Below are 22,367 nucleotides of genomic sequence, written 5' to 3' on the forward strand. Positions count from 1 at the left end.
TACAGCTTCATGAATTGTTACATAGGTACACACCTGTGTAAGCATCACCCAAATCAAGGTAGAGATCATTTCTAGCACCCCAGAAGGCTCCCTTGTACTCTCTCCCAGACAAAATTCACCCCCCAAACCAAAGAGAGCCACTCTTCTGACTTTGTTAGAAGATTACTTTTGCCTATTCTTGCACTTCATATAAATGGAATCACACAGTATGTGCTCTTTGTGTCTGACTTCTTTGGATCAACTAGTTACGGCATACAGAGAATAATATGCAGTCATTAAAAACAATAATGTAGAACCATGTTACTTGGAGTGAAATGATGTCCTTGATGTATTATTGAGTTTTATTTTTTCATTTTTATTTTTTAAAGATTTTATTTATCAGAGAGAGAGAGAACATGAGCAGGGGGAGGGGGAGAGGGAGAAGCAGACTCCCCGCTGAGCAAGGAGCCCGATTTGGGACTTGATCCTAGAACCCTGGGATCATGACCTGAGCTGAAGGCAGACGCTTAACCGACCGAGGCGCCCAGGTGTCCTTGTATTATTGAGTTTTTTAAAAAAAGGTCACAAGAATCTGTTTTACATAAAATGACTCATTTATGAAAAATTGTCTATGTTACATATTTACAGAGAAAAGTTTGAAATAATAGTCACCAAAATGCTACTCCTTGTTATTTCTGGGTATTAGGATAAAGTAGTTTTAACTTTATGTCCTTCTGTTTGGTTTGAGTATCTTTTAAACTTTTAATTTTGGAATGTTTTAAAATTTATAGAAAACTTGCAAGAACAGTACAAAGAACTCCTGTATAACCTTGATCCAGATTCACCAATTATTGACATTTTGCCACATTTGCTTCTATATATATACATTTCCCTGCCTGAATCATTTAAGAGTTAAATATCATTCATTATACTCACTTACCCCTATATACTTAAGTGATTTTTTTTTCTAAAGTCAGAAATTAACTGCAGAATAACTATCCAAATCAGGGAATTTAATATTGATGTAACATATAATCTATAGTCCATAGTCCATTTCACCAGTTGTCCCAATAACATTCTCTATGGTGATTTTTTTCCCCCAATGCCAACATTTATTTAGTTCTCATGCCTATTTAGCTGTTTGAGCTTGTGATGAATAGATAACATTTGTGTTAAAAAAAACCAAAACCAAAACAAAACCTGAAACCACTTGCATTAAGCCAGGTAAACTGGGGTAAGATGCAGTAGAGCTTATCTTCAAAGCCTGGCCTGCCCTGAGCCTCAGGGCTTAGCCTTTTTGTTTGTGTCCCTTGATGTTTCCAGGGTAGCTGTGAAGTGCTGCGTCTGATAGACCTTGGGACCTCGCCTTTCTACTACAAGTGGATCTGGCAGCATCTGGAGCTGATAGACAACAGACCTCTGAAGACCCACCTCAATGGTAACCGGCAGCCGCGCACAGTAGGGGGCGCCTGGGCCCTGTGGCTTCCAGTTCCCAGCCCATAGAATCTTAGACGTCTAGAGCTAGAAAGGCCCAGCAGGATGTCTGGTTTAATCCCCTCTTTTCGCAGCTGTGGAAACGTGGCCCACATGGCCCCACTGGGTGAGGCTCCTGCCCACCCTCCGGCTCTTCCTTTTTAGGCTTTCCCTTTGTGTCAGGTGCTCCTGGGGAGAGGGGTGGAAAGGAGCCTGGAGCTTGACAGAGCTGGGTTTGAATCTCCCTGGTTAGCTGGATGACTCACTGAGTACTTAAAGCCTCTGGGTCTGGCTTGTCACAGTAGCGTGGTGGCTGGGAGCACAGGCCCTGGAGCCAAACTGCTTGTGTTTGAATCCAGGGTCCCTCTCTTACTAGCTGTGTGATACTGGGCAAGTGACCGTGTCCCCGTGCTATCAGTTCCCTCAGATAGTCCCTGCCTCGTGGACTTGTATGAAATGAAGCAAATGAATATATAAAGCTCTTAGAACACTAGCTGGATGCATCAGGCTATGGTAGATGTTTGTTACCTTTATCCCACAGGTTACAAGGGGGGCTGAATCAGCTTGTGTGTGTACAGGCCTATACTCAGGTGCACAGGAAATATCCCTTCTCTTCTCATGTCAGTTCTTTTTTCTCTCTTTTCCGCTGCCAAGCCACCAAAGAAAAAGCTGCATCCCATATTTTTTAGCCAATTTTTTTTTCACTGTGGCAAAATACACATAGCATAAAATTTACTATCTTAACCATTTTTATACCTACAGTCCAGTGGTATTAAATATATTCATAATATTGGACAGCCATCAACACCATCCATTTCCTAATCTTTTTTTTCATTTTGTAAAATGGAAACTGTATCCCTATTAAACAGTAATTAGCCATTTCCTCCTCCCCCTAGCCCCTGGCAACCATCATGCTACTGTCTATCTTTATGATTTTGACTACTCTACGTCATATTATTGGAAGCATACAGTATTTGTCTTTTTGGGATTGGCTTATTTCACTTTGCATAATGTCCTCAAGGTTCATCATATTGTAGCGTGTGTCAGAATTTCCTTCCTTTTGAAGCCTGAATAATATTCCATTGTATGTACATATCACATTTTGTTTATCCATTCATCCATCGATGGACTCTTGAGAACTTCCACATTTTAGCTATAGTGACTACTATGAGCATGGGTGTATAGTTATCTCTTTGAGACCCGGTTTTCTTTGGAATATATACCCAGAAGTGGGTATATATTACTGAATCATATGGTAATTCTATTTTTAATTTTTTTAGGGAATTGCCATATCATTTTCCACAGGGTCTGTACCATTTTACATTCCCACCAACAGGGCACAAATGTTCCAGTCTTTCCCCATCCTCACCAGTGCTTGTTATATTCTGTTTGTTTGGTTTTTAAACATGATATTCATCCTAATGGGTAGGAGGTGGCATCTTATTGAGTTTTGATTTGTATTTCCCTATGATTAGTGATGTTTAGCATCTTTTTATGTGCTTATTAGCCATTCACATGTTTTCTTTGGAGAAATGTCTATGCAAGTTCTTTGCCCGTTTTAAAATCTGGTTGTCTGTTTTTTTGTTAAGTTTTAGGAATTTTCTATATATTTTGGATGGTAATGCCTTACCAGATATATGATTTGCAAATATTTTATCTCATTCTGTGGGTTGCCTTTTTACTCTGTTGATAGTGTCTTTTGATGCACGAATTTTTTACATTTTCATGAAGTCCAATTTGTCCATTTTTTCTTTTGTTGCCTGTGCCTTTGGAATATATACAAGAAATTACTGCCAGATCCAGTGTTGCAATGCTTTTGCCCTGTGTTTTCTTCTTTTTTTTTTTAAGTGGGCTCCATGCTGAGGGGGGCTTAAACTCAGGACTCTGAGATCAAGACCTGAGCTGAGATCAAGAGTTGGACACTTAACAGATGAGCCACCCAGGTGCCCCAAGGCCTGTGTTTTCTTCTAAGAGCTTTATAATTTTAGGACTTACACTTAAGTCTTTGATCCATTTTGAGTTAATTTTTATATGTGGTATGAGGTAAGGGTCTAACTTCATTCTTGTGCATGTGGATATTCAGTTTTCCCAGCACCATTTGTTGAAAACACTGTTCTTCTCCCACTGAAGTCTTAGCACCCTTGTCTAAAATCATTTGACCATATATCCGAGGGTTTATCTCTGGGCTCTTTATTTTATTCTTTTGGTCTATATGTCTGTCTTTTTTTTTTTTTTAAGATTTTTTTTTATTTATTTGACAGAGAGAGACACAGCGAGAGAGGGAACAGAGGCAGGGGGAGTGGGAGAGGGAGAAGCAGGCTTCCCGCGGAGCAGGGAGCCCGATGCGGGGCTCGATCCCAGGACCCTGGCATCATGACCTGAGCCAAAGGCAGACGCTTAACGACTGAGCCAGCCAGGCGCCCCTATATGTCTGTCTTTATGCCAATACTACACTGCTTTGATTACTGTAGTTTTGTAGTAAGTTTTGAAATCAGGAAGTGTGAGTCCTTTTGCTTTGTTCCTTTTCAAGATTGTTTTGGTTATCTGGTGTCCCTCGAGATTTCATATGAATTTTAGGATGGATTTTCTATTTCTGCAAAAAAGTCAGTGGGATTTTGATAGGGATTGCATTGAATCCATAGCTCACTTTGAGTGGTGTTGACATCTTAACAGTACTGAGTCTTCCAGTCCATGAACATGGGATGTGTTTCCATTTATTATGCCTTGATCTTCAGAGTTCTTTCTTTGTGCAGCTCTCTGCCCTGTGAACTGTCACTGCCTTGTCCTCTCCAGACTCTCAGTTCTGTCTCATCAATTCAGGGACATTTCTGGGCTCCTGCTGTGTTCCCTCTCCCTGCAACATGGCTCAGAAAACCTCCAGGCAGTAAGCTGGGGCAATAGTAGGGCTTACCCCATTTGTTTTCTATCTTGCGGGGATGATTGTTCTTCATGGCCTGATGCCCAGTGCCTCATACATTTATCCCAGTTTTTTTAGTAGTTTTAGGTGGGAGGGTAAGTCTAGCCCCTGTTAGTCCATTTGGCTGGAAGCAGAAGTATAGATCTATGTTTCTTTTTCTTTCTTTTTTTAGATCTGTGTTTCTTAGTAGCTGAGTTTTATCCTACTTTATGTATATACCATAATTAGCTCTAAAGCAATGACCTTTTACAGATATTTTGGGTTATTTCCAATTTTTCACTATTACCCTGCTGTGGTAAATTTCATGATGTGTTTATCTTTGTATACTTGTACAAGGAAACATTGGATAAATTCTTAGAATTACTGAATCAAGTAATCAATCCACTGCATACTGGTCTTACACATTTAAAATACTGATAGATATTGACAAAAAAGCCTTCCAAAAAGGTTTACTTGGGGCTTTTTATATGTGCTGTGTTAATTTAGGCCTACTCTTTATAAATTTTGGATTTGGATTAACATTGATTTTAATAGTTGATTCGAACACTGGAGATCTATTTTTAAAAAAGATTTATTTATTTATGAGAGACAGAGAGAGAACATGCACCCACGGAGGGGAGGGGCCAAGGGAGAGGGAGAGACAGTCTTAAGCAGACTCCGTGCTGAGTGCGGAATCCGACGTGTGGCTTGATCCCAGGACCTTGAGATCATGACCTGAGCTGAAATCAAGAGTCAGAGGCTTAACTGACTGAGCCACCCAGGTGCCCCTTAATCTGTAATTCTTATAATAATCCTATGAGGACATAATAAAATTAAAAAAAATAATAATCCTATGAGGGCTCCAGGAAATTACCTCGTCCAAGGTTCTATGGCTCATCATTCCTTTATCTCTTACTGTTGCCTCCGTCCTCAATCCCAGATGAATATGATCTGTTAGTGGAAAGTCATGAGCTTTAAATCAGGTAGACTTGAGTTAAATCCAAGCTTCAGCCGTTTCCTGGGTGACTTAAACTCTGCTGCTCATTTGATTTCTTAAATGGAGCCAGTGACACTTACGTGGATGTAACATATGTGAAGGCTCTGCTCCAGAGCAGAAGGACAATACATGGAAAGCCCAGTGTTTTCTATTTTCCTTTATTTCCCCATGGGCCAGACTGGCCAGGCAGGTGAGTAGGGTATACCTTTCATCATCAGCACAGACCTCATATATGCAAAGACCCATTAATGTGTTTTTCTGTGCTTTCTCTAACAGAACCTTCTCCTGTGGAGAGATTTAAGGAATTTCAGATCAAATCATATCCTGTACAGGACTTTAGCTTTCTGAAACTTAAGCACCTCCAGAACTCCTGGGAGCCAAAGGGGACCAGCTTCAGTAGGAGGATTAACACCTCAGGGAATACTCTTCCAAAGATGTTGGGCCCGAAGATCAAGTAAGTTTAGCTCTTGGCAGATAGAAGCGTTCAGATTCTGGTTGAAAAGGGAGATATAACTTGAAAGGACAGAATGTCAGGGATACTGGGGAGGGGGCAGAGGTAGCAGGCACAGCTCAACCCCAAAGGTTGGGGTGTAGACAGAGGACAAACTCGAGAAGTCCTAGATCTGAGACCCAGGAGCAGCATTCTCTGCCTGTAACCCACAGAGACATTTTAGCTAGTCAGCTACTTCTTTTCTCAGGGAATCCATCTGAAGGAGGGGCAGATCTTCTGGCTCTGATACTCTGTTTGTCCCTGGATCTTTTTGACTCTGAGCCTCTTCAGAAAATTCTACCCATCTAAAGGAGGCAGGAGATAAGAGTCTGGGCTTTGGAGTCAGTTCAACCCAGGTTCAAGTGCTGCCTTGGCCACTTATTTTAGCTCTGTGTCCTTGCACCAGGGACTTGACCTCTCTAAGCTGTAGTTCCCTTGTCTGTAGATAATAGTAGTTAAGTCTTGGTGTTGTCGTAAGCCAGCAATTAAATGAGATAATGGTAGTTATAGCTAACACTTGTGGAATACTCTATTCCTGGTCCTGGATTATCTAATTTAATCCTCACAGGAGTTCTATGAGGTAAGTACTGTTATCAGTCCCATTTTCAAGTGAGAAAACCAAGCTACAGAGAGAGATTAAGTTCCTTGTTTGAGGTCATACAGGTAGGAAGCGGCAAAGCCAGGATTCAAACCTGAGCAGCTTATTAGTGCTCAGTCTTTTTATTTGGTATGACTGTCATGGCTGGAATGAGAATGCACATTGAGGGCTGCGCTTTTGCCTCAACCCAGAGAGGCTGAGGAGCAGGAAAGGACACTCAGTGGTACCTGCCTAGAGGCAGCTCAATGCTGGACCCAGAGCAACATAACACCTCTCCCCCTCTCCCATTAAATGTAAAATCAAAATATCACAGGGGCACCTGGGTGGCTCAGTCGGTCAGGCGACTGCCTTCGGCTCGGGTCATGATCCTGGAGTCCCTGGATCGAGTCCCGTATCGGGCTCCCTGCTCAGCGGGGAGTCTGCTTCTCCCTCTGACCCTCTTCCCTCTCATGCTCTCTCTCATTCTCTCTCTCAAATAAATAAAATCTTAAAAAAAAATATTAAAAAAAAATATCACAATGAGGAGCGCCTGGGTGGCTCAGTTGGTTAAGTGTCCGCCTTTGGCTCAGGTCATGATCCTGGAGTCCTGGGATTGAGCCCTGCATTGGGCTTCCTGCTCAGCAGGGAGTCTGCTCTCCCTCTGCCCCTCACCCAGCTCGTGCTCTCTTTCTCTCATAAATAAATAAATAAATAAATAAATAAATAAATAAATAAATAAATAAAACATATATCACAATGATACTAATAATAACATCAGTGTCACAATTTCCATGTTGCCCCAAGTACCACTGCACTCAAGTCCTTTGCCTCTTAACACTTCTAGCCTGCTGGCCTCCATAAGGAGGATCCCATGACTTCTGAGTTATTATTCCCTCTGATGGATATTCTTTCCAAGGGATCCAGTGCTTGAAGTCCCAGTCCCAGTTCTTCTGAAGGTAGGGATGGAACAGACCCAGGTTCTCTGCTGTAAGGAAGAAGAGACAGGTTGGACCCAGAAATGAAAAATAAAGACCATGCTGGGCATGTCCTGGGGGGTGAGAATTACAGGCTGCCTTGTTTATGTGTTGGGTGAGTTTATGAGTTGGGTGAATATATCAGCTATATTCTCAGCTGATAAATAATTTTTTCCCTGCCTCTAATCCAGATAGCATAGCCTGTCTCTTCCTTCTACCTCTCCTGAGACCAAAGAAAGCACAAGATCACCTGTGTAAAATTAATTCCAACATGAACAAAATACAGAATCTACAGGCTGCCCAAGGAAACCTGTCTTTTATTTTTATTTATTTATTTATTTATTTATTTTTAAAGATTTAATTTATTTATTCATGAGAGACAGAGAGAGAGAGGCAGAGGGAGAAGCAGGCTCCTAAGGAGCAGAGAGCCCGATGCGGGACTCGATCCCAGGACCCTGGGATCATGACCTGAGCCGAAGGCAGACGCTTAACCATCTGAGCCACCCAGGCGCCCCCTGAAACCTGTCTTTTAAACAAATAAACAAACAAAGCCATTTCTTCTCTGCTTTTCTGCCAAGAAGGAGAGCCCCAACCTCTGCTGTGTCCCCAGGGGCACAGAGCTTACTCTAGCTCAAAGCAGTCTGTTCCATTATTGGACAGCTCTGACTTAGAAATGTCTTCCTCAGGTTGAGCATCTATCAGCCAGCCTGGACTTCTCATCCATCCGGTCTGGCTCAGCTGCATGAGATCATCAGCCCCTTCTTCCACATAACAGCCTTCAAGTGTTTAAAGGGGGTCCTATCTCTTTCTCTGCTAGCCTCCCCGCTATTAAACTTCTCCAGTTCCTGATATGATCTCTTCCAGAGCTTGATTTGAGTTTTCTCACTTTCCGGGGGCAATGTGAGTTCTCCAGGGAGGTGAGGTCTCACTGTGCAGCAGAGTGGGGGCTGACTGTCCAGGGCCTCAGGAACTGGCTGTGTGACAAATGAGTTCTGTTTAACAAGCTGTCAAATTTCAGATCCAGGAATCCTCATTCGCTTGAATGTTCCATGATCAGTACCAAGTATGGTGATCTCCCTGAGGAGGCTGCAGTGGGCGCCTACATCAAGATCCACACTGTGGAGGAAGGAGAAACTGTGGTGAGTGTACAGAGAGGCTCGTTCATGATAGAGTGTATAACATGGCAGGCTGGGAGTGTTAAGTAGTAACAGGAAAGGTTTAAAAACATCCCACTCTATATTTGGTGATATTAAGGAATATTATTGATTTTTTAAGATATGATAACAGTACCATGGTTATGTTTTTTTAAGAGTCCTTATATTTAGGAGATACATATCAAAATACAGATAAAATGATATGACATCTGGGACTTGCTTTAAAATAATCCAGGAACAAGGCAAGGATGTACCCTCTCACTACTCTTGTTCAACATTGTACTAGAAGACCTCGCTAGTGCCTTAAGACAAGAAAAGGAAATAAAACATTTGGGAAGAAAGAAATAAAGCTGTCTTGTTTGCAGTTGTTTGATTGTCTATGTAGACAACTTCAAAGAATCAAAAAACAAAACAAAACAAAACCCTCCTGAAGTGAATAAATTATTATAGCAAGATCACAGGGTATAAGGCAATGAACATTGGAATTTGAAATAAAAACAATACCCTTTACAATAGCACCAAAAATGAAGTGCTTAGGTATAAATCTAACAAAGTATGTTCAGGATCCACATGCAGAAAACTGATAATTATAATGAAAGAATTCACGGGGCCCCTGGGTGGCTCAGTCGGGTAAGCACCCGCCTTCCACTCAGGTCATGGTCTCAGGGTCCTGGGATGAAGCCCCACATCAGGCTCCCTGCTCAGCGGGGAATCTGCTTCTCCCTCTCCCTCTGCCCCTCCCCCATGCTTGCGTGCGGGCTCTCTCTCTCAAATAAATAAATCTAAATAATTAAATAAATAATTTATTAAATAAAATAAAATAAGTATAATAAAATAAATCTTTATTTTATTTAAGTAAAAATAAAAAATAAAATAGTTTTTTTTAAAGATTTTATTTATTTTTTTGAGAGAGAGAATGAGATAGAGAGAGCATGAGAGGGAGGAGGGTCAGAGGGAGAAGCAGACTCCCTGCTGAGCAGGAAGCCCGATGCGGGACTCGATCCCGGGACTCCAGGATCATGACCTGAGCCGAAGGCAGTCGCTTAACCAACTGAGCCATGCAGTCGCCCTAAAATAAAATCTTTTAAAAAATTATAATAAAAGAATTCAAAGAAGATTTAAATAAATGGAGAAATATTCTATGTTCATGGATTGGAAGATTCTATCGTTAACGTGTTAGTTCTTCCCAACTTGATGTATAGATTCAACACAATCCCAGCCAAAATCCCAGAAAGTTATTTTGTGGATATTGACAAAGTGATTCTAAAATTTACATGGAAAAGCGAATGTAAACAACTGGTAAATCCAAACAATGAACAATTCATCAATAAGAAGAAATGAACTATCAAGCTAAGAAACGACATGGAGGAAACTTAAATGAATATTTTAAGTGAAAGAAGCCAATATGAAAAGATTAAGTATTGTATATTCCAATTATGTGACATTCTGGAAAAGGTGTAACTATAGAGATAGTGATCAGTGGTTGCCAGAGGTTTGGAGTTCAGGAGGAGGGATAAATAGGTAAAGCACAGAGGATTTTTAGGAGAGTAAAATTATTCTGTATGATGCTGTAATGGAAGAGACAAACCCTTAAGCATTTGACAAGACTCACAGAACTTTATAGCACAAAGAATGAACCTTAATGTATGCAATTTGTAAAAAAAAAAAAAAAAAAAAAAGTCATTTAGGAGGCAGGGGATCCCAGGAGGGAATGCAGACTATGACAAGAGCATCTAATGATACTACAAATGTATGAAATGATCTCAGTGAAGAGGGTGGGAGAAAAAGGGCTGACCTATGTAACGCTGGAGGCAGCTGGGGTCCCTGAGACTGAAAGCCGAAGGAACTGCCCGTGAGCACTGTACTCTAGCTGATAACGTCGTTACCCATGGGTGTATGCTTAACAGTTCTGATACTGCAATACACGTGTACTGAAATGGATCAATTCAGTAAATGAATGGCAGGTGACGGCAGCCAGGTTTCTCATCATTGGAGTAGAAATTTGCAGATAAGCAAGGAGGAGGCTAGAATGATCCATGTGGTAATGGATTCGTTGAAGACATCTGTATGAACTCCTTTTTAGCTTAATATAAATACGGGTGGTCACTCATGGAGATATTTATAGATATGTGTCTCAACATCTATCTTTTGCTCTGTCAACTGACAGGGCCTAAAAGAAATGACACTCCAATAGCAATGAGCAAACCTAGCACCTGGATCTTGGTTTCTTATTTTAAAATTTTTATTTATTTATTTGACACAGAGAGAGAGAGAGAGAACACAAGCAGGGTGAGAGGGAGAGGGAGAAGCAGACTCCACTGAGCAGGGAGCCCAATGCGGGGCTCAATCCCAGGACGCTGGGATCATGACCTGAGCCCAAGGCAGACGGTTAACCAACTGAGCCACCCAGGCTCCTCTGGATCTTGATTTCTAATACCATTCTTCAATAAGAGGAACAAGGGCTTCTTGGAAAATGATTGATTCTAGGTCTAGGGCAGGAAATAGACAAGATGAGCCTGGAGCGTTTTGTAGTGCCGTGGAGTAAGGAAGTATTGGGGGGAAGAACCCTACATTGATGGAGGCAGGCATATCAAAGGGACACAGGTGCCAACTGGAAGAGCTCCCAGTAGCTAAAACTAGAACAGTTTGAGCAACAAAATAAAATCGTATTTGATTTTAACTGAAAGTATATAGTAAACATCTCTGAGAACATACTGTATAATGACTAAATAATGAACAAATTAATAAATAGGGGAGAAGAGACAAATCTCCCATGCAGAAGAATTCCAAATAATTTACATACATCCTAAAGGAGAGGATGTATAAACCCCGCTCCTTAGGTGCGGGCTGCACATAGTGACTTCCTCCTAAAGAGTACAGTACGGAAAGGGGGGGGGGAAAGAGTAACTTTACAGTGGAGGAACCTGAGAAACCCCACCGTAGCCAGGTGATCAAGGCCAACAGCCGCAGTTAAAGTGTGTTGATAGTATGTCCCTTAATATGATGAAATGGGGTATGATGTGATGAGAATGACACTTTACCTCTGTGGTTCTCTTCCCAATAATCCACAACCCCAGTCTAATCATGGGACCAAATTGCCGGGTGTCATTCAAAATTCCTGACCAGTACTCCTCAATAGCTATCAGGGTCATAATAAACAAGGTCAGTCTGAGAAACTGCCCAGCGAAGAGGAGCCTAAGGAGATAAGAGAATAAATGAATATGTGTTTTGGATAGGATCATGGAACAGGAAAAGGATGTTAGGCTAAAAGAGGAAATCTAAATAACTCCTTGACCTGAGTTAACAATAATAATAATATATTGATATTGGTTCATTAATCATAGCAAAAGTATCCTACTAATGTAAGATGCTAATAACAGAGGAAACTGTATGGGATTATATGGGAACTCTGTACTATCTTCTCAATTTTTCTAAGTCTAAAATTGTTTTAAAAAATAAGGTCTATTAAAAACATAATTATCCGGGGTGCCTGGTGGTTCAGTTGGTTAAATGCCCAACTCTTAATCTCAGCTCAGGTCTTGATCTCAGGGTCATGAATTCAAGCCCCATGTTGGGCTCCACGCTGGGCATGGAGCCTACTTAAAAAAAAAAAATTATCCAATAGTTGGAAGGGTGGGGAATGCATGGATGAAACAAGTTTGGCCATGAGTTCCCACTGTGGGAGCTGGGCAGCAGGTGGTCCTCCACCTGCCCCGGGGAGGGGCTGTCTTCTGAAGCCCCATGTGTGGTCATCATCCAGTATGTGGTCATCATAGTCCAGAGAGCTGCTCCCTTGCCGTGCCCTCAACACTGTTCCTCAGTTACAGCATCTCCAGGGTCCCCCTCATATGCCTGTCACCCCCTGCTGTGGTGGGCTCTTAATGCTCCTGTCCCACGGGACTGGGAGTCTTCAGAGGCAGGAAGGCCAGCCAGTACTGGGTGGGAGCCCCAGCCCCTGGCACGGCTCTCCCTCGAGGCTGATGGAATATTTCCAAGCTCTTAGGAAGCTCTTCCTTTTTTTCAGCAAAACTCTGCCTCCTGCAACTTTTTTTTTTTTTTTAAAGATTTTATTTATTTATTTGACAGAGAGAGACACAGCGAGAGAGGGAACACAAGCAGGGGGAGTGGAAGAGGGAGAAGCAGGCTCCCTGCAGAGCAGGGAGCCCGATGTGGGACTCGATCCCAGGACCGTGGGATCATGACCTGAGCCGAAGGCAGACGCTCAACCGACTGAGCCACCCAGGCGCCCGCCTCCTGCAACTTTTAACTAGCTCCTCCCCCAACCTCCCCCGCCACCTCAAGAACAAAACAGAAGAAATCAGCTTCCTAGCCACATGATGGCCCCTTAGATATTTAAAGAATGCCACTTTGTTTTTCATTCAACATTTCGGGAGCCAGGCACAGTGCCAGTGCCCCGTTAATTATTTTCTCATTCGGTCAGAACATCCTCCATTCCTTCAGGGCAGTTAGTGCTTCCAGGTAAGGCACTCAGAACTGAACACGGGGCTCCTGAGGCCAGGCGCTGGCCTGTGAATGCAGCCTCACACCGCCAGGCAGAGCAGCTGGGGATGCTGGGCACCCCGAGCCGAATGAGGGCACCGGAGGGCGGAACGGTGTTGTCTGGTTGGGCAGAAGGTGACAGCAGGGCGGGCGAGGCAATATGGCGCAAGAGCAGCAGGGACCGTGTTGTCAAGGGCCTGCCGTGCGGGAATAGGGACCTTGGCCTTGATTCTCTAGGAAGGCCTAGAAGGCTTTGGGTGAGGGCTCGGAACAAAGACCCGCTGCCTCGTTCGTCACGCAGGGCCCAGCACAGAGAAGGCCCCCCGCCCCCGGATATGTGTTAGCATGACTCCTGATGAAAATGCCTGTGAAGGTCTCCCTAATGTGTCTTCTGTAAGACTCTGGTCTCCCTGACTTCATTTGTCGGAGAGAGAATGGTGACAGCTGCGCCTGTATTCATGTAGATCACAGTTGCCTAACGTGGGCAGCAGGAGTGTGAAGCTGGGTCAGTCTTGGGAACATCAGAGGTTGGGGCCTGGAGAAGAGCCTCTGTTTTGAGCCAGGAGGTGTAAGGGAACCAGCTTCTCCAGGCAACAGGCCGACCGAGGCCTCAGACTGGGCAAGCCGGAGCCATGGGCAGGGCAGAAGGGATATAACAGATTGGGGTCAAGGTCAGGGGATCCTTATCTTCATTTTGCTAGTAATCAGACAGCTGTGTGGCCTCGAGCAAATCACTTGACCTCTCTGAATCTGTGTCCTCATCAGAAAATGAGGAAATTCACCTGGGTGAGCTGCTAATTCGTATGTTCTGTTACCCCATTTGAGTATTCATTCAGCAGAGAGTTCTTGAGCATGGCCCAAAATGCCAGTGTGGGTAAGTAAACTGACATTCTTCCAGCCCTCGTGGGGCTTATGATCTAGTCTGGGGACAGGCAATAAACAGATAAATTAGCAAACACATAAAATAGTGCAAACTGCTGTTGGGAATGGAAGAGAAAGCTGGATTGTGGGGCAGGCTTCTTAAGTGGAACAATCAAGGAAGCCAGCTCTGAGGAGGTGATGTTTAAGCTGAGACCTGAATGGTGAAAAGAACAAGCTGCGGACGACCTGGGTGAAGTGTGTTGCAGACCAAGGAAGAGTAAGCTCAAAACCTGAGGCCAGAAGGAGCTTGGTGTGTCAAGGGGACTGGAAGGGAGGGCAGCATGGCTGGAACAGAGTAAACAAGGCAGGGTGACATGAGGCCAGGCTGGAGAGCCAGGCAAAGTTGAGATAGCCCAGGCCTTGGGGCCACAATGAGGAGTTCTCATTTATCCTGCGTGCTGTGGGAAGGTATTTGAAGGGCTTAGGCAGAAAAGGGCCCTGACTGGCTGGTGTGTGTGGGATGGGTTGCAGGTGGATGAGGGTACCTGCCAACGGTGCTGCCCTCAGTGGAGCCCTGAACAGATCGCTGGGTTCAAATCCTGCCTCCACCTCTTTCTGTCCTTGGGCAAGTTACTTAACCTCTTTGTGCCTCAGCTTCCTCAGGGTATAGTGGTTAAAAGCATGGACTCTGAAGACAGACCCCCTGGGCTCAAATGCTAGCTTTATTGCTTCCATGCTATGTGATGTTGGACAAGTTTCTCAATCTCAGCAGCATCCTCTGTAAAATGAGGATAACAATAGGACCCACCTCATGGGGGACTGTGACGGTGTCAAATGAGTTATACCCACGGCAGCAGCAAGAGGGCCTGGGATGTAGCGAATGCTCAATAAATATTGCTGTCATATCATCATCATCATCATGGTCAGGGAGCCAGAGGAGTAACTGAGCTGCAGAGAGGAGGCCAGTGACCCCCGAGGTCTGGGAGGGACAGAGAAGGTAACTGAGGCCCAGTGGGGTCATGTGAGCAGAGACCTGCAGAGAGGATGAGGGAGGGTGTGGTGGCTACGGAAGGGAAGATTTAGAAGAGGAAGACTCGCTGTTGGAATTCTGTCACTGCATGAAGAGGAGAAAATTGGCTTTACTTGGCACAAGAGTCGAGATTGGACGTGGGGGAAACCTTGTGAAAAGCTGTACCCTGAAGAGTGTGATTCTTGGAAAGCCTGCATGGAGGTAGGACACGGACAAAGTGCCTTCCTTACAGGCTCTTCTAATCCCAACTGTCAGAGGCCTTTGATGTCATGTAGAAGGAGCCCTGACCTTCTCCCCATCACTTGCAGAATGACCCCCAGATGGATTCACCGTCTGTCTGGGGCCTCGTTTTTCCTGTCTAGATAATCTGCTGGTAGAAGTGGAAAGTCTCTGAGGTCAAACTTTCTGGAACTTTCTATTCTTCAGGGCCTTCACCAGATCCTCCTCCCGGAGAACCAGCGTGACATGCGGCCCTTGATCCTCGTGAGCCTGGGAGCTGAGATGATACTGGTGAGGAAAGAAAAATTCTGTGAACTGATCGACAGCGAGGTAACAGAGAAGTTGTCCAGGTTCAAGGTCAACTACCCCAGGTCAGTGCTGGAAATGTGCATACATCCCACCAGACCGAATAAAACAAATTTTCACCTATTGTTTTAGTTAAAGAAAGAAAAAAAGTGCTAATACCTAATGCTGAGAAGGGGGGAATGAAACCAGTAGTTGCTGGTATCCCTTAAATTGTCTCAATCCTTTTGATAATAATTTTAGTATTATGTTGCAAGGGCTATACCCTTTGAAGTAAAGGTCTACCTTTGAATTTATGTAATTAAATTATGGGAATAGCTACATGCGCTGAGATGTTCATAGCAGCCATGTTCATGATAGAGAGAAAAACCACTACCACCACCACCCACACGTGTCACACTAAGGAGATAGTTTAGAAATTGTGGTGTGTTTCTTTGATAGAGCATAACTGTTGTATTAAAAAAATTGTAAGTTTAATGACTCTGTAGCAGTAGGGTAAAATAAGTGATATAATGATACACGGAAAGGATGTAAAATTGTATATATTCTATGACTATGCCTTTGTAAAACACAAGAGAAAAACCTAGAAGGAAATAAACAAAAGCGATGACATCTGTGATGTTGAAAATTTGTAAGAGTCATTCTGTCTGGAAGGTGAGACTAAAATGTACTTCTTGGTTATTGTTATGTATTCCTCTCATATTGTTTTTGCTGTGTGGGTGCATTGCTTTTATAATGAGGGAAGAAAATAAATTCTTTCTTTAGTTTAACTTTTACTTAGTTAACTTACAGTGAAATATGGTTTCTGGAGTAGAATTCAGTGATTCATCACAACAAGTGTCCTCCTTCATACCCATCCCCCATGGAGCCCATCCCCCACCCTCCTCCCTCCATCAACCCTCAGTTTGTTCTCTAGTGTTAAAGAGTTTCTTATGGTTTGTTTCCCTCTCTCCTTTTTTCCTCCCTTCCCATATGTTTATCTGTTTTCTTTGTTAAATTTCACCTGTGAGTGAGATCATATGGTATTTGTCTTTCTCTGACTGACTTATTTCACTTAGCATGATACCCTCTAGTTCCAACCATGTCGCTGCAAATGGCAAGATTTCATTCTTTTTGCTGACTGAGTAATATTCCATACATATATCCACTCCACATCTTCTTCATCCATTCATCAGTCAATGGGCATTTGGGCACTCTCCATAGTTTGGCAAAAAGAAATACTTTTTAAAAGCTGTTATCAGGGGGTGCCTGGATGGCTCAGTTGGTTGAGTGTTGACTCTTGATTTCAGCTCAGGTCATGATCTCAGGGTTGTGATATCGAGCCGTGTGTCGGGCTCCGTGCTGGGAGTGGAGTCTGCTTAAGATTCTCTCTCTCTCGGGGTGCCTGGGTGGCTCAGTTGGTTGGGCGACTGCCTTTGGCTCAGGTCATGATCCTGGAGTCCCTGGATCGAGTCCCGCATCAGGCTCCCTGCTCGGCAGGGAGTCTGCTTCTCCCTCTGACCCTCCCCCCTCTCATGTACTTGCTCTCTCTCATTCTCTCTCTCTCAAATAAATAAATAAAATCTTTAAAAAAAAAAAAAGATTCTCTCTCTCTCTCTCCCTCTCCTCCCCCTCTCTCCCTCTGCCCCTCCCCACCGCCTCCCCCCCCCCTAAAAAAAAAGTTGTTGTCAGGAGAGTGGCATTCCTTTTTTCCTTTATTCTCCAAATGTTTGGTAATGATGATATTACTTTTATAATTAAAAAAATAAAATATCTTGAAAGATTCGATCAAAATATTTCTTTTTACTTTTCCCTGGTTTTCAAATTTTCCAGAGCAAATACTTCTATAATGTCAAAAAAACCTATTTTTTAATGTAAAAGTTAACTGGACTAGCGGTTGTAAAACTATTTTGATCTCACACTGTTATTACTAAGAAGTGTTTGAGTATATAACCCCTAGAATTTATGTAAATATGAATAACATATGTTAATTTATTATTATTACATACATATATTGCTGTGCTAAAATATACATTATGGACATACCAAAATAGATCTTTAGAAGAATAAGACAAAGATGAATATAAATGATGTCCTGTATTTTTTTCACACACCCCAGTGGATCTTGTTCACCTCACTAGATGACATGACCCTACACCCCCACTTTGGGACCCCCAGCCTAGACCCCTGGTCTTACCACTGGGCCCCCTGCCTCAATCTCCTCCCCACTAGATCCTTTCTGTTATCTGTGCTCTTGCTAAAACCCAGATCTGGCCATGTTAAACTCTTGCATAAAACCTTTCAGTGTCGGGGCACCTGGGTGGCTCAGTTAAACATCTGCCTTCGGCTCAGGTCATGATCTTAGGGTCCTGGGATGGAGCCGCATGCCCCCCCTCCTTGCTCAGCAGGGAGTCTGCTTCTCCCTCTCCCTCTGCCCCTCCCTGCTGCTCAAGCTCACTCTCTCTCAAATAAATAAAATCTTAAAAAAAAAAAAAAGGTATTTTAGGAGCCTTAGAACCTCAAATGATGCCTGGCACATGATGGGTATCAGTTAATGCCTGTTGAATTAAAATTCAGAAGAGGTTTCTATAGGCCTGAGGGCGGCAGATGCTTGAGCCCTCAGCATCTGTGCCTCTCGGTCAGCACTCGGCTGCAATGGTCCACAGTGCTGACAGATAGAATTCCAGCTTATCCATTCGCTATTGAACTCATGGCTTCTAGACTGCTAAAGCAGGCAGAAAACATATCCATTATCTAGCTCAATTCCTCCATGTTTTAATTGAGGACTGTGAAGCCCAGGGAAGAGGACGTGACATCCTGAAGATCACACACTCAGTGACAGTCACACCTGTCCTGCAAATGCTATGAGAAGCTGAGGTCTCTCCCATGCAAAGCATGCCATGCAGAATGGAACCAACAGCTGAATTCCCAAGAGAGAAGGGAAATCTCCGAGGGCCAAAATGAAGGAGAACCTAAAAGATCTAGTGTGGGATTGCCCGGTGGGTGTGGGCTGGGCCGGGGATTAAGGCCATCATGGGCTAAAGTTTTTATAGCCTGCGGGGACAGATGAAACTTTCAGTTCACGTGAGGTAGAGATTGGAAGTGAAAGCCCTGCAGCAAGCTGAGGCCTTTAGAAGAGTGACCCCATTTTGTGAAAAAATTAACTAGAAATCAATATGACCATCAGCATCAGGAGGCGACATGGACTCTTGTATGTCTGAACTTGGACTGAGTCCCCCCACAAAAAAAGCCCCCCTAAGAATCTGTAATCACACGCTTGCCCCCTCCTAGGTTTTGGTGAGTCCTGTAGCATCTTTGAACCCCAGTGTCCATGTTTGTGAAATGGGTAGTTGTAAGGATTAAATGGGTTAACAAATAAATGCTGGGCACATGGTAAGTGCTAAGTCAGAGTTAGATGTTGCCGTTTTTTTTTTGTTTTTTTGTTTTTTTTTAATGGAAGAAATTGGGAGTTAGTGGAATTTTCTAAGTGGAGACTATACAGTAGTGTGCTGGTGAATGTTTAACAACCAGCTCTCTGGGAGGTGGATGGCAGGGAAGCCTGATTTGAAGGGTTTACTGATTTCTGTGGTGTACATATTCCCACCATGGCCAATTTCCACCTACCAACCTGTTGTCACTGAACACACGGGGTTGAGAGCTGCACATAATCACCACTAAGCTGAGAGGAGCTGACTTTAGCCCGTTCTGACCTCTGGATTTTCTATTAAGTTGATCTCTATGGAACAAAGTTGACCCTGCCCTGGTCAATATAATGTTGCCAGAAGAATGTTCTTTTTTTTTTCTGAAGAATGTTCTAATTCGTCAGCGACTTATTAGGCTTGCTTCCTTAGGTGAGAGCACAGGCAAGTCAGTGGAAATGGAACATGCCCTTCCCTTGCTGTAGTCTCCGAAGGAACTAAGCCAATGAGTGCTGAGCCCGCTCCCCTCCCCCACGTTCCCCACCCTCCGGAGCTCCTGCTGGGGTAGGGGACGGAATAGAGCCAGGGCACCAAGGCCAGTCCAAGGCAGCCACCAATCTACTTTCCGTCTCCATAGATTTGCTTGTTCAGGACATTTCACATAAATGGGATCATAAAATGTGTCGTCTTTTGCGACTGGCTTCTTAGCATAGTGTTTTCAAGTTTTATCCATGTTGTAGTATATACTTCATTCCTTTTTTTTTTTTAAGATTTTATTTATTTATTTGAGAGAGAGAGAGGGAGGGAGGGAGGAAGGGAGAGAGAGTGAGAATCTTAAGCAGACTCCATGCTGAGTGAGGAGCCCAACACGGAACTTGACCTCACAACCCTGAGATCATGACCTGAGCCAAAACCAAGAGTCGATGCTTAACCAACTGAGCCACCCAGGCACCCTGACTTCATTCCTTTTTAGTGTCAAATGATATTCCATTGCATGTATATATCACATTTTATCCATTCGTCAGTGGATGGATGTTTGGGTTGTTTCCACTTATTGGCCATGATGAATAACGCTGCTATGAACATTCTTGTGCAAGGCTTTGCGTGGACATAGGTTTTCGTTTCTCTTGGGCATATACCTAGGAGTAAAATTGCTAGGTTGTAAGTTAACTCTGTTTAACCTTCTGAGGAGCTGCGAGACTCTTATCCAAAGTGCCCGCACCAGTTTACTTTCCCATCAGCAGTGTATCAAAATCCTTGTTTTAATATCTCCACCTCATTACACATTTTTATCTATCTTTTTAATTATAGCCATCCTAGTGGGCATAAGTGGTATCTCATTGTGGCTTTGCCTTATGTTTCCTTGATGGATAAATGGTTACCTATATAATTTCACTTTTTAGTAGCCACATTATAAGAAGTAAAAAGACTGATGAATCACAGACCTGTACCCCTGAAACAAATAATACATTATATGTTAATAAAAAAAAGAAGTAAAAAGAAATGAGTGAAATTGCTTTTTAAAGTATATTTTATTGAATTCAGTGTGTCTTAAATATTATCATTTCAACATGTAATCAACACAAATGTTATTAATGAGAGTCTCTATATTTGTTTTTGCTCTAAGTCTTTGAAATCTGGTGTGTATTTTAAACTCACAGCACATCTCTAATTCAGACTGGCCATACCACAGGTACTCAGTGGCCACATGTGGCTCGTGGCCACCGCACAGAGCAGCGCGGTTCTAGGGGAAGAAGGTGTGGAAAAGCAGAGGAGGCAGAGAGGAGTCTGGGCAGAGGTACCCAGGTGGGACAGAGCACACTGTGTTGAGGAATTGGAAGAGTGGCAGGAGGCAAGACTGAAGGGGCAGGGGGACAGGAGGGGCTGGTGTGGGAAACTCAGCATCTACCCCTCGCCTTTAGTGATGAAGATCTGTGCCGGAAGTTCCTTCAGCAGAACAGCTGGGGTAGATTTCGGAAGGACCTACTGCGGCTGCTGGTGAAGCCTCGTCAGCGCCCACTGTTCACCCCAATCTGGCCCAAGAAGAAGGCGATCTACAGCCCCAAGTCTCTGATTCTGGATTTGTGCAGCTTCAACAAGGAGACTAAACCTTGTCATCCCGTTTTCATGGCACCCCAGAAATACCTCCCCCCATTGAGGATCGTCGAAGCCATCACAGCACCCCGATATAAAATCCAAGAACTCCTGCCTCGGTATAAGAATGCAGGAGTCCTTGTTTAGACCCAATAAAAGATGTTGGGTTGTCACCCTGTTTCCTGAGCGACCACCATGGGAGTTGGGGGTTCAGAGTCAGGGCTCCTGGGGGCTGTGGGTCTGGAGAGATGTTTGGGGGCGGCAGCTGGGGCACTCTCTCCCCTGATACTTGTGGGGCTTGAGTGAGTGGATGGTCAGGAGGTTGGGTGTGGATGGGTTAAGCCCTGGGGGTGGTCTCAGGGTGGGAGGGTCTTCTCTGGTGAGATGGATGGGAGGTACAGAGGGGCTCAGATTAAAGTGAGCAAGACTGGGGTTGCAAACTCAACTGCCTTCCGGAGGCCAGGCAGGTCATGTAAAGAGTGCATCAGAAGGACTGGGGAGGCAGCAGGCAGTGGTGGGGACTGGTACGCACATTCCCCATCCAGATGGAGCAATTGCTCCGTATCCTCATTCAATGCCATGCCAGGAAATAATGCAGGCCCGGTACTGCCAGTCTTTAGATTTTTCAAGAGAACCAAGAAACCCAATATTTTAGATGATTCCTACTGGTTTTTAAATGTGAGAAACTAATTCAAATTGTTTTTAAAATACTGTGTTAGGCAAACAAAACATAGATGTGGGCTGTGTTGGGCCTCCAGGCTGCTGGTTTGCCAGTGCTCAGCAAGCCCCTCTGACAGGGCGTTGCCAGAGACTGGAGGAAGCCTGATGGGTGGGGGCAAGGAGGGAGGTATAAGGAGCCAGAGAGACAGATGGGCAGAGTGAAAGGAGCAGGTGTCCTGGGTACCAAGGATGGAGAGCTAGCAGCCCGAGAGAGAAGAGGCAGGCCAGAGATAAGGAGGTGGTAGGTTGGACTTACTGAGGGCTCCTTGGCCCCTCTGGGGGGTCCCGAATCTGTGGCTGCCTGTTAGTGACCTGGGCCGACTCTCTTTGTCGGTAGCACTGGGCCAAATCACCTCTCTCCCTTGGGAAATTCCATGGTTTAGCTTTGAGAGCACTGGGGCGGGGGGGGCTGGTAGAGGCCACAGCAGCATGTGAGCCTGGCCTGGGGCTGCCAGGGAAGACAGGAGCCTTCCTCCACCCATCGCTCCCCACCCCACACATTCACCTACCCCACCTGGCAAGGAGCAGATTAGGAGGAACACCTGAGCACTGAGCTGGGCCTCGGGAGCTCTGGAGAGCCAGGCTCTGATTCTATGCCACTGGACCTTCTTGAGCCCTATACCTGCCCCTGTTTCCCCAGTGGCAAAGTGAGCAAATTGGACAAGATCAATGGTCTTCATGAGAGGTGAGTATAGTTTGAAA

The 22,367-nt window shown here is 44.1% G+C and overlaps 1 protein-coding gene across 1 annotated transcript in view; it reads left to right on the forward strand.

Annotated features, from left to right (window-relative positions):
* The window catches only part of CNBD2 (cyclic nucleotide binding domain containing 2), a 45,324-nt gene extending 24,232 nt beyond the window's left edge, over positions 1-21,092 (forward strand). The window contains exons 8-12 of the mRNA XM_021689300.1: positions 1,303-1,417; positions 5,622-5,799; positions 8,405-8,525; positions 15,358-15,521; positions 20,774-21,092. Of these exons, the coding sequence (XP_021544975.1) occupies positions 1,303-1,417; positions 5,622-5,799; positions 8,405-8,525; positions 15,358-15,521; positions 20,774-21,092 (897 nt within the window). The remainder of the gene's footprint in view (positions 1-1,302; positions 1,418-5,621; positions 5,800-8,404; positions 8,526-15,357; positions 15,522-20,773) is intronic.
* Positions 21,093-22,367: the final 1,275 nt, after the last annotated feature.

The sequence above is a fragment of the Neomonachus schauinslandi genome, chromosome 10 (assembly GCF_002201575.2).
Source record: "Neomonachus schauinslandi chromosome 10, ASM220157v2, whole genome shotgun sequence".
Classification (NCBI taxonomy): Eukaryota; Metazoa; Chordata; class Mammalia; order Carnivora; family Phocidae; genus Neomonachus; species Neomonachus schauinslandi.